The 13,292-nt window shown below is 41.1% G+C and overlaps 1 protein-coding gene across 5 annotated transcripts in view; it reads right to left on the bottom strand.

Moving 5' to 3' along the window:
- Positions 1-13,292, bottom strand: part of FAT3 (FAT atypical cadherin 3) — a 559,302-nt gene that overhangs the window by 137,434 nt on the left and 408,576 nt on the right. For all 5 annotated transcript variants that reach the window (XM_073336876.2, XM_073336917.2, XM_073336926.2 and 2 more), the window contains exon 7: positions 4,068-4,207. In XM_073336876.2, the coding sequence (XP_073192977.2) occupies positions 4,068-4,207 (140 nt within the window). The remainder of the gene's footprint in view (positions 1-4,067; positions 4,208-13,292) is intronic.

Here is a 13,292-nt window from a genome sequence, read left to right as displayed (position 1 = left end):
TGTTGAATAAAAGGGAATATGGTTCCATTAAGCATGATGAAGATCAGCTGTTTTGTAGTAAACCACTGCGTGTTGGGGGTGGGGGGTGAGTGGGAGGGCTTCTTTTATTAGTTTTTTTTAAATGAAGCAAAGGGATTTATAGATGCATTTCCCCCCGCACTTCTTCCAGAAAATATTTTTGCAAGTAACATTAAAACTAGGGCTGTCGATTAATCACAATTAACTCACAAAAATGAATAGTGATTAAAAAAATTAATCTCAATTAATTGCAGTTTTATTCGCACTGTTAAATAATAGAATACCAATTGAAATTTATTAAATATTTAGGATGTTTTTCTACATTTTCAAATACATGGATTTCAATTATAAGTGTACAGTACTCACTTTATATTATTCTCATTACAAATATTTGCATTGTAAAAATGATAAACAATAGAAATAATATTTTTCAATTCACCTCATACAAGTACCATAGTGCAATCTCTTTATCGTGAAAGCACAACTTACAAATGTAGATTTTTTTTGTTACATAAATGCACTCAGAAACAAAACAATGCAAAACTTTCGAGCCTACAAGTCCACTCAGTCCTACTTATTGTTCAGCCAAACGCTAAGAAAAACAAGTTTGTTTACATTTATGGGAGATAATTTACAATGTCAGCTGAAAGGGAGAACAGAAGGTTTGCATGGCACTTTTGTAGCCAGCATTGCAAGGTATTTATGTGCCAGATATGCTAAACATTTGTATGCCTCTTCATGCTTTGGCCACCATTCCAGAGGATATGCTTCCATGCTGATGACGCTGTTCAAAAAATATTGTGTTAATTAAATTTGTGACTGAACTCCTTGAGGAAGGATTGTATGTCTCCTGCACTGTGTTTTACCCACATTCTGCCATATATTTAATGTTATAGCAGTCTTGGGTGATGATCCAGCATGTTGTTCATTTTAAGAACACTTTCACTGCAGATTTGACAAAACGCAAAGAAGGTACCAATGTGAGATTTCTAAAGATAGCTACCGCATTTGACCCAAGGTTTAAGAATCTGAAGTGCCTTCCAAAATCTGATCAGGACTGGGTGTGGAGTATGCTTTCAGAAGTTTTAAAAGAGCAAGACTCCTGTGTGAAAACTACAGAACCTGAACCACCAAAAAAGAAAGTCAACCTTCTGCTGGTGGCATCTGACTCAGATGATGAAAATGAAAATGCGTTGGTCTGCACTTCTTTGGATCGTTATTGAGCAGAAGCCATCATCAGCATGGACAGATGTCCTCTGGAATGGTGGTTGAAGCATGAAAGGACATCTGAATCTAACACATCTGGTACATAAATATCTTGCAACACTGGCTACAACAGTGCCGTATGAACACCAGTTCTCACTTTCTGGTGACGTTGTAAATAAGAAGCAGGCAGAATTATCTCCTGCAAATGTAAACAAACTTATTTGCCTGAACGATTGGCTGAACAAGAAGTAGGACTGAGTGGACTTGTAGGCACTAAAGTTTTCCATAGTTTTATTTTTGAGTGCAGTTATTTTTTGTACATAATTCTACACATGTATGTTCAACTTTCATGATAAAGAGATTGCAATACAGTACTTGTATTAAGCTAATTGAAAAACACTATTTCTTTTATTTTTACAGTGCAAATATTTATAATAAAAATAAATATTAAGTGAGCACTGTACACTTTGTAGTCTGCATTGTAATTGAAATCAATGTATTTGAAAATGTGGGAAACATCCAAAAATATTTATATAAATAGTATTTTATTAGTGTTTAACAGCGTGATTAATTGCACAATTAATCGTGATTATTTTTTTATTTGTGAGATTAATCACAATTTTTTAATCGGTTGACAGCCCTAATTAAAACCCAGGTGGTTCTTTGCCTACAGTGCAATGTCCTGGGACTCAGAATAAGACTTCTGAGAACTCTCAGAAGATTATATTAATATTATATATGAGATATTTTTGACTTAGCACATGGGCTTTATTTTGTTAAATAAACAAAGGTGAGTAACATTGTTCAGCTCTTTTTATCACTTTTAAGTTTGAAAATTCAAACTTTTGAATATGATAAAAATACCTCACATGAATGTATATAAGAAAATTGTAGAATGTGAATATATGGAACACTATTCAGTATTTCCTGTATTATAAATTCTCATCTCTAACATTATTTCACACTCTATAAAAGAAAACAATCTTTATAATTTTAATTCCTATTTCTACCTATGAAAACATAACTTCCAGAAAAAAACTAGTTAATGAGTTGATTATATATCACACAGGAAATGATAGTTATTGCTATATCTTATATAGCCTGTTACTATAGTATCACAATGTTTAATGTACTTATCCTCATAAGACACTGGTGATTTAGGGAAGTTCTACTATCCCTGATTTACAGATGGAAAACCGAGGCACAGAGGAGATAATTGATTTGCCCAAGGTCACACAGGAAGCTTATGGCAGAGCAAGGACTTGAGCCAACCCAACCCACAACCTACTATTTATTGTTATTTTTCATTAGTAGTATTACTGTAGTACCTAGGGGTCCCAGACCAGGACCATGTTATACTAGGCACTGTACAAACATAAGAACAAAAAGACAGCCCTTGCCCCAAGAAGCTTACCAAGACCAGTGCTCTAACCACTGGGCCATACTTCCTCTGTATTAAACCATGGGTTTAGGTGGACACCCACTATGAAGCACAATTTTCACTGTGAGCAACTGTTTTGGTTTTGTTTCTTGGTGCTTTCTTTTAGTTATTTATCAAGCATTTTAATAACATACTATTCGATATCTAAATCAAATCACAGAGGCTGCGTAAATGATTGCACTAGGTATGTAACATGACATGTCTGACCCACAGAGATTATGGTTTATATTTAGGATTGGGATAAAGAACTAGACAATATATGTACAAAATTCATTTTGCTAGCTACAAGCTTGTATTAAATGCTTCTGTTTAACTGTCACTGAATACTCTGGAGATAAATCAAAAAGTACAAACTGGAAGTACTGTAAATGGCGAAGGTTAAACAGCTCATAATTCTTGAAGGTTTGAGACTTTGATCATCTTTTCAAATAAGGGCGGAGAGCTCCCAAACTACATATGAGTCATCCAAGCAAAACCAGACATTTCTGATAACGGTAAGATAAAAAAGCAAAAAATAAATCTGCCATGACATCTTTTTGCATTATAAAAAAGCAAACAACATTACAAACCTAATTTTTTTCATTTCCTCTGCAGGTCACCTTTAATCTGGGAGGCCCTGTACATTCCAATGATGTATATTTCATCCAAACACTATAAGATGCATGCTTCATGCACACTTCACTCTCATGCTGAGTTAGGAGTCAAGACACTAACTAGTCCATACCTCTCAACTGTACCTCACTTTGAGGGACATGTCTCCTTTTAGTCCCAAAGTGGTCTATGCTCCAAATAAATTCATCCCCTTACTTGTATTTTTGGAAATTACTGACATCAGAAATAAAGAAATGTAGAATTGAGATTAGACAGTCATTGACAGGAAAGGAAGGAATCCCAAAGCACAAGTTTTCTGCCTGAATAATTTGTGCCTTCCCCTCATTTTGGGTCTTTGCTACACATTATGTTCCACATTTAGGCATGGGTAGGTTGAGAGGTATGAACTGCATTTAGAAAAAAAAGAAAAAGAAACAGAAAATAATCCGCAGTATTCTACAGTAATATCCACAAAAACTGCAGAATCACTAAGATGTAAGATGAAGTCCTCTGGACCATTGTTGTATAATACAAATCTGTGCTGTCAACATCTGTGCCTAGCTCCCATCTGATATGGAAACTCTCAGTCCTGGGACAGAATCTTGGTTCAACATGAACATGAAGACCAGAAGAAGAAATGCCACTATTCTAAGTGTTAAACATTCAAATCTCTTCAAAGCAAGTGGAAACATGCTTCAAAATATTTACCAAATGCCAAATTATTTAACTTGGCTGGCACAGTTATTCTATAATATTGCACAAATTCCACAAACAAATGAAAAACTTGCGCACAAAGAATGCGATATTGTACCTGAGTGGTTGCAACATTTGTTCCATCGGTGACCTCCACAGTCATGTTATATATTGACCTCTGCTCTGCATCCAAGGGCTTTGCAATGACAATAGTGCCCACACCCTTCTCAGCGTCGAAAGAACTATCGAAATTCCCTCCTAATCATCCACAAAAACACAATTCAATTAGCTATCTCTGGAAACTTTCCATAGAAAATGTATCTGGGGTAGTTGTATCTGTTTATTGACAACCATGTTTAGGGCCTTCTTTACGCATAACCCAGTGAATTTTAGTGAAACTTTTTGTTCTAAAATAATTTATATTTCAAAGCACAGTTTTGTACACTGTAAAACAGATGTTATAAAAATGCCCTGAAAACAAAAGCTTCGACAATATATTTAAGTGAAGCATTATTAACTGAGTTTATAAAAAGATTTTAGGGGTTATAAACCCACAAGAGATGTGCCCTTGTAATTCCTGTAATGAACAAGCATAAGTTTTGGTTTAAGAAATTCATTTTAAGGGGGTTCAGTTCTGCAGATTTTAAGTCAATGGGTGCAAGGACTAGACTGGTCTTTTAAAATGAGTACGGCTTATTACATATTTGGAAAAAAATGCAAATAGAGAAATGTAATGCTAATTTCAAGGACATGTAAATATTTGTCAGCAGAGGTCAAATAATTTGTCTCTCTCAGAAATAATTAAACAGAGTTGACAGGGAAGACACCAAAAAAAAAACCAAACTCCGAAATCAAGATAAACCTCTAAAACTTCTCTCTGCATTTTACATCAGAATTGTTCCAAATACACAATTGTCCTGCCAAACCAAATTACCTACAGCAGTGCAAAAAATATTCCAGCAGCTCATAAAGTAGGGGAAAAAAATCAACAAAAGAATAAGGGAAAGCCATAAACAACCAAAGATTAAAGGGTTACCAAGAATATTCTACCACAGCTATAGTTCATAAGTTAGAACTGCTCATTGTGCAAAAAGTAGGATTGCATTAACTGCTGCTGTGCTTCCCTCCCCACCCCGGGTGATCAGATGTCCCGATTTTATAGGGTCAGTCCCAATATTTGGGGCTTTATCTTATATAGGTGCCTATTACCCACCCCACCCCCACCCACCCCTAGTTTGCCTTCTGGTCACCCTACTCAGCTGTAAAGAGGAGTTTATTATAATTCCCACTCTGAGATTTTCTGGAGCATGAGGAGGAGGAATAAGACTAGACGGGGAGAGAACTCTTGCGCTATTTTAATTAAATATTAGTATCATTCCAGGAGCTATATTTTCTAAGGGCCTGATCCTGTGAGTGCCTTTGATTCCCATTGATTTCAGGGGGTGTTTAAAATGTTTCAGGAGGTGCTTAGTTTCTCTAGGGATCAGGTCTGTAGTTGAGAGATTTCATTCCATTGCTTTTGGTTTTGCCCAGTAATTTTACTGAATGGCTGCTTTGTTATGGTGAAACCTTAACCGTTTTTGGGGGGTTTGGGGGCTACCTTTACTCCTTGCTCTCACACCCTGATACACAAACTATACCAAAAAGAATAGGGAGGGAAGCAGGCAGGGCCTCACCCTGACCTGCAACAGCTAGATGCACAGTGTGGGAGTTTGCGGCACCATCCGAAGCTATCGGGCAGTCACTGAACTCCCTCTGCACACTGGGAGATCCAGAGGAACCTGTCTCCTGCACTGCCCCACCAGTGAACTGAACCTATCAAGCACAATGTGGCCTGCCACTAAAACACTGCAATTTGATCTGCTGTGATTTACAAAGAAGGGAAGCCCCCTTTCTGCATAACCAAACACTTACTGTTCCCAGTGGTTATATATACTTAACACTTTTTAATTGCTAGTGAAAGCTTAATTGTCCTTGACATTTAATTAAAGTTATGGAGATACCAACTTATTTGAAAACTATAATATCATATGTTTGGAGGTATTTTTAAGTTAACCTAAAAAAGAGAGAGGTCATCTCCCAATTAATGTTTTTAATTGATTTACTTGGGAAATACTGCATGAAAAAAAAAAATCAACTCCGGGAAAAAAAATCATTTGAAGAAGCGAGTTTGCAGATGGTTGCAAGGAAACCTGGGCTGAAACGAAGCTAGCCTTGGGACAGTCTGCTCTTTTCAAAGGGAATGTTTCACACTAATAACCGTGATAAATGAAATGAAAGTCTTTAATACAAAATGCTTAATAACTATCTTAATGAGCAATCAAAAATCATATGTTATCAGCACACACTTCCAAGGAAACTCTGCCTTTAAAACTTCCAAAAAGTTAAAACTGAGAGATTAGCAAATACAAGTTTTTAAATGCCCTTTCCTTGCTTACCAAGTATAGTGTTTAGGATGAGGACAATGCAGATTGTTCAACACTGTGCCACAAATAACACCCATCTGTCATTGCTCTATGAGTCACAGACAACTTTGACTAACTCCATAATCTCGTCCTAAAATTAATAAACTTAATTCAATTGGATTAATAGTATAGGCTCTCATATAGCCTTCCAAAATTATATTCATGATATATTTCTCTCCCTCTCTCTCTTTCTCCTGTCCCTCCCACCAACCAGCAGGGGCTGGGCTGTGTTTATTTTTCATGGTTCAGTTTTGTATTAAATAGCATTACTGAGGAAAAGCTAGGTCAAAGAACTGGATCTGCATTTTCGGGTGAGGTTTGCTATCAGCCCAATCTCTATTGGGATTGAGGGCCATATTTATGGATAGTTTGTATTTCGCATCAGCTGTGGACAACAGAGAATTTGTCACTTGATTATTTCATTTAGGGGAATGACCTATCACTCAGTCTGAGATATTTGGATTGTGCCTCTCTTCTAGCATACACACCAGAGGCAAGTCAAACTCATGTCTCAGAATTGCAGGGTTTAGCCGCACTGCAAACAATCCCTCACCAGGTGAGTGTTTCCAAAAGTGTATTGAAATGCTGACACCTTACTAGTAAATTAGCTATAAATTCTTAATTGTAACAGTGTGTACAAATGTATTCACTACATACATGGACTCCAAGAAGGCAATGATAGAAGCACCCAAAGGAATTTCCTCAAGTGGGACAGAATGGGGAACAGGTGTTTCCCAGAAACAAAATCATAACAAGGTTTTGCTTCTGGAACCTGCCTTTCCCCAGTCCGAGACTTCAGAGATGTAGAAAGCAATGCAGAAACAATACTAGGAAAGGACGGATAAAGTAAGACAGAAAGAAAAAGAATTCTTGCCTTCACTACAAATTAGTGGAATTAAATTATTTTGTGACCAGTGCTTGGACCTACTTTCTTCCAAAGGATGCTTTCATGGGATGGCTACGGAGGTGGCAGCTTTACAGATTTCCTTTGTGGTGGCTCCTCATGTTCTTGCTATGGAACGTACTTAAAGGGCTCCAATCCCCTCTGCAAGTATTTTATTCGCAGCTGTGTAAACTTCAGCGATGCAGTTTCATACATAGCTACAGAATATTTAGAAGCTTTCAAGAAGAGGAATTTAGGATGAGAGGAGACAAGCAAGGATGACATCTGCCTCAACTGTGCAATTCTATTAAGGTAAACCACTGAGGGTGGGGGAAAAGCACTCTGCTATGGTCCTGGAACAGCCGGTTTCCTGTGCCTGATCTTTCTACCTTGGCAATGGTAACAGAATGTTTTGCAACCTCTTGCATAAACCAAGAAGGTGAAAGATCTCCATGAACTCAAGGGTCAACCTAATACCCTAGAGGAGTATCCCAGTTTATTTAGGGTTTGGCCCTGGTATAAAAGATCCTGCCTACTGAGAGGACAAAGCAGACACCTATGCAACAGGCCTATGAGATCTTAGCAGCACGGGCTTCTTTGCCAACTTGGGATGAGGAAAATGATGGCTGCTTCCTCTTTTGTCTTTTGAGTCACTCTTCCTAGTATAGTACGGAGCAGGAGGAGGTGTATGGAAGCTGAATTGGGACACCTGTGAGCCAGAGCTTCCGTTCCCTTGGTGAAGACGAGATTCAGCTGCATCTCTTGACTGCTGTAAATAGAGCCGGGGGAAGGTATGCTATTTGGTATCAACTGGAATGCTTCTTGGCTTAGGGGCTATTCCCAGTTACATATCTGCTGATGGCTTAGCACAGAGGTGGGCCAACTACGGCCCGCGGGACTGTCCTACCCGGCCCTTGAGCTCCCGGCCGGGGAAGCTAGCCGCCAGCCCTTTCCCTGCCATCCCCCCTCCCCCGCAGCCTCAGCTCGCCGTGCCGCCAGCACTCTGGGCGGCGGGGCTGCGAGCTCCTGCTGGGCAGTGCAGTGGCATGGCTGGCTCCGGCCGGGCGGCGTGGCTGCCAGTCCTGCTGCTCTGAGCAGCATGGTAAGGGGGCGGGGAGTGGTCAGGGGACTGGGAACAGGGCGGGTTGGATAGGTGTGGGAGTCCCGGGGGGCCTGTCAGGGAGCAGGGGTGTGGCTAGGGGTCGGGGAAGTCAGAGGACAGGGAACGGGGGGGGGGGGGGTTAGATAGGGAGTGGGGTGCTGGGGGGCAGTCAGGGGACAAGGAGCAGGGGGGGTTGGATGGGTCAGGAGATCTGATGGGGGGCAGTCAGGGGACAAGGAGCAGGGGGGGTTGGATGGGTCAGGAGATCTGATGGGGGGCAGTCAGGGGACAGGAAGTGGGAGGGGGCAGGGGCCAGGCTGTTTGGGGAGGCACAGCCTTCCCTACCCGGCCCTCCAACCCAAATGTGGCCCCCAGGCAAAAAAGTTTGCCCACCCCTGGCTTAGCCAGTCCGCTCTTGCATTCTATATCTTCTTCATGTGCATCAACTGGAAAGAAGCTAGAGAACCTTCTGCCCACCAAAGAACCTGCCTCATTCTGGCTGTTAGAACTCAAAGCTACTGGTGTCCTCTTGCTGATTTCTATATCATCTTATCTGACTGAATCAGGAAATGGCCCCTTTCTCAGGTGGCCCCTGAAGTGGAGGAGGGTCAGTCTGACGATTTTTATCTCTAGGAAGTTGGTGTTCTAGAGAGTTTGACTTTGTCCCTGATCACTTTGTGCTGTGGTTCCCCAAGCATGCTCCTTCATGGTGAGGAGCTGGCATCCACGGTCAGAAAGTAGGGATTTCGACTCTGATGGAAGAATCCTACTATCACATAGGCTTTTCATTTCAACCACAGGCCTGCCACAGATGCAGACTGGGGAAACTGCTAAACTGGAGGTGCGATTTTTGTGTAGTCTTGCATGTGGGGTGACCAAGAAGACATAGGAGCTGCATGTAAATCTGGATGGGTGAAACTCAGACACTTCTTGGAGATTAGCACCTGCACCTTGCTGAATGAGACTTTCCTGTATCTAGAAGACTGGCCACCTTCCTTGTACCTGTTTTGAAACCTAACTATGTGATCACCTGTGAGGTAATCAGGGATTTTTTTTAGCTGATCAGAGACCCATGTTCCTGAATCATGGAGAGGATCTTTTGGGTTGCTGGCTTCTTGTCATGGTGCTCTTAAAACAGTACCAGCTCAGAACAGACACATGTGACTTTCTAGACAGAATTAGCCTGGCTAATATTATCATCAAAATCTTTGTGAACACCCTTGCTGCAAAGGACAGGCTGAACGGAAGGGTTTTATAATGCTAGAGGCAATTTCCAAGGGTGAACCTGAGAAACTGCCAATTGCAGGGCCTGATGGATACGTATACTGTAGCACTTGTGAGGAAATATGATATGCTTTTTATCTTTTCTTTTGCATTTTCTTTGGTTTCCACTCTGGATTTTTTACTTTATCTTTAGAGGGAGAAATATAGAAAGTAGAAGGTGTAAGAGCCATGCGTCCCTGCTTTGCTGAGAAGTAATTTAAAATTAAAACAGGCGTGTATTCCTGTAAGAGACCGTATCTTCCTCTCGGAAGGAGGGGAAAGCATGCCAGACTTCTGTGAAAATGACTATTACCCACTGATGTGTATGGAAGGACACTCTAGAGCTTTTCCCCTTTGAAGAGGACTGGACCAGGATAGTGGGGTTGGAGATACTCCTGAGAAATCCCTGATTGCAGAGGGTGGTGTTTGTTGTCAAGTCCCAGACATGATACTCGACAATACTGAGTTTAGTGAGGTATCTACAGGCTGAAGTGGGGGTGGATTTCTCAGCCCTTTCTCCTGATGCCCTCGGGCAGTGTGTGCCTGGTTCAGTTGCTGGGCAGGTCTCCTCACAGATGGAACAACTCTGGGTGTACATGGAGCAACTCTGGGTGAGCAGGGTCTCATACAGCCTGCTCTGGCATGATGTGGAGGGCAAGAGAAAAGGAGTCAGGTGAGTGCTTCTAATTCAGGGAGCAGAGCCCCAAAAGAATATTTGTCCCAAGGCGTGGGGAGGGGGGAATCTTGCTTAGTCCTGCCCCAAAGTGAGTTATAAAACCTAGGATGCTAACAGAAAAACATGGGACAGCCGAACCACTGCCCTGTATGCAGTACTGGAGGCACAATGATGGAAAGGGAATGGACAGATTCCAGGGTCCCAAGGAAGAGTCTAAACTGCCTCTGGCATTTGCAGAAAGAAAGGTACAGCCCAAATTACTCAGACTCAGGGAGAGGTCAGGATCAGAAATTTAGCTTTCTAGTTCTGGCGGATCTAAAATAAATCTATATGCTGACAAAACAGGTACCAAGTACTCTGAATTCAACTGCAGCATTCAGTTAAAACATGGTGTATTTTAGAAATATTAGTAACACAACATGCAAAGCAAGACTTCATACGTAGCACATTATCTTAGAAAGAGAAGGACACTGCAGAGATATTTTGAATTTCAGCGAAGTAACTGTTAGTAGCAAATCCAAGGCTGTGATTCTCCTGAAAAGCTGAGTATGGGGCAGAAAATAAGGTGTAGGGGGAAAAAAAACCCCAAGAAATATAGTACACAGTTCTCATAGCAGATGATTCAAAAGAGGCTGGGGAATCATGTTTTTGGCAATGAAAATTGGTGCAATGTAGTTTGCATAGGAAAAAGTTTAAATTATTATTAGCCAGGGATCCTGAAATTACTGGAATTTAAGCACAACGGGGTAGGAAGGTCCTGCTCTAGTTTTAAAAGTTGCCTGTCCTTTTAAAGGACATCAGGAGTAGGAGGAAGGGATGGAGAGAGACCTAATGGGAAAGTGTCAGAGGGGTTTTGTGCAACATGCTACTCAAGCAACAATCGGCACCGTGCAGCTCAGCTAATGCAACGAAAGTAGCACACTAATTATCGTACCACTCCCACGACCAGTGCAAAGGGGTGAAAGAGACAGAGACAGAGAGAGGGCTCAGTTTACATGGGAACAAAAATAATTTCAACTGTTTTGGAGCTTCTATTCCATTGAAAATGAGTTTCTTATCAAACAGTGATTAAATATAACAAAAACTGAGAAAATGGGCTCTTTTGTTCAGGGCCTTCACAAAGAAGTGCTGTGGGCTCTGTGTGACCTGACAGATAAATTCAATACATGCTGAAAACAGAAACTGGGTTTGACTTTTCAACCATTATTGATTAGAAGGGCCCAAATAGAAGGCAGCCTCCTATGTGAGGAGGTGAACTCCAAATTAAACAAACAGGCAAGTAGATATCAGAAAAAAATAATGAAGGGAAACGATTACACTGGGAGATTCTGGTCCTTATTTATTTTATGAAGCCAATAAACTTAAAGGTTGAACTCGAAACTCTGGGTTAAATCAGGCACTTGCATAAGCATGCAGGGCTTCCATTGACTTTACTGTGGGATGTTCATGGAGATGCAAGTGCAAAATTCAGATCAGGGCAAGGTTGCTGCCATCTTCTAGCGTGGCTCACAAACAGCTGTCTGGAGCCATCAGTCCCTCCCAGCTTCCCGTACGGTAACTGACACTGATTAGAAGCAGCTAAATTAATCTAAACATAAATACTAGACTGTAAGCTCTTTGTGGCAGGGACCATATTTTTGTTCTTTGTTTGCACAGCACCAAGCACACTGGGGTCCTGGTTCATGCCTGCTGCTACCAGGCACTACTGCAGTAGAAATACTACGTCTAATAAAGTAGATGGCCACAGGCGCAGACGAGGGAATTGACCCTGCAGTGTACTGAGAGGTGCCAAGTGCCCAGAATACCTATTAAAGTCAATGGAAATTAGGCGCTCAACACCTCTTGGTACTGGCTAACATCAAACTCTAGAGCCTTTATGGACAATGTTAGTTGGTTTTTGTTTGTTTTTTTTTGGGGGGGGGAATAAACTAAAACCTATTTTAAAAAGTATTTAAGCTATTCTAGCTGTAAGTACTGTATTAAATTACCAACTACGGGCTCTAATTACCATGCACGCTCTTCATCAGCCATCTCTTTGGGGGGGCAAACATGTTGAGCATCATTACTAGGAGGTGCTGGAACAGGAATAATTACAATGATGCGTAAGAATGTAGTTGGAAAGCAGCAGCCTTCTCTCAGACTTAAAGTTGAGAGCATTATAATGAGAGTGGTGGGATTCACTGAGCAAAAGACAAAACAGGATGAAGGGCAGAGAAGTCCAACAAGAAGTTCGAGTTCAAAAAGTGACAAAGTCAATGTGGGGGGGAGAGGGGCCTCCCATGGGAGGATAGTTAGGGCCAGCAAGAGGAAGGGAATGTAAACGTGATGCTAATATAAACTGCTCAGACTGTGCTAAAACTATCGAAGAATGCAAGGGAAGACATTAGGAGACGTGTTTTGCTCTTCTCAAAGGGCTAACGGGAACCCAAGAGCGCGACAGCACTGGGTTTAGTTTTAATGATGTTTGGCATCTCAGAAACCCAGCTACAGATACAAGAGGAAACACAACAGTTTTCCTTCCTGATCTGCACAAATTAAGGACAGAAAGGTTACAGAGCTGTTAAGTGAGTTGCCCAAAGCCACACAAATAAATCAGTGGCAGAGCTGGGAACAGACCTCAGGAATGCTGACTCTTACTTAGTTCCCTGTTCCAGCTGCTAAGCAATACTCCTTCTTCCCTCTTTTTCTGATATCCACAGACCTACTGCATTTGCCTTTGCATTTAAAATACCACCACTGTCATGCCCTCTCCTGCCTTTTACCAACCATGCTTGCTCTCCTTTTCCCCACCTTTATAAGCAAAGTTATGGAAGGCAAATTAGGCAATTTTGTGCTTGAAATCTCACATCTAAACTGATTTCACTTTGTCAGCTTGCATTCAAGTGGATCATTTTGGTGGCTCCACTTGCAACCCACATGCTGATGCTGCTCATGCCTAATTTTTTTTTTTTCAT

This window comes from Lepidochelys kempii, chromosome 1 (genome assembly GCF_965140285.1).
Source record: "Lepidochelys kempii isolate rLepKem1 chromosome 1, rLepKem1.hap1, whole genome shotgun sequence".
Taxonomy (NCBI): Eukaryota; Metazoa; Chordata; order Testudines; family Cheloniidae; genus Lepidochelys; species Lepidochelys kempii.
The sequence above is the reverse complement of the archived record's forward strand: the minus strand, read 5'-3'. Positions and strand labels throughout refer to the sequence as shown.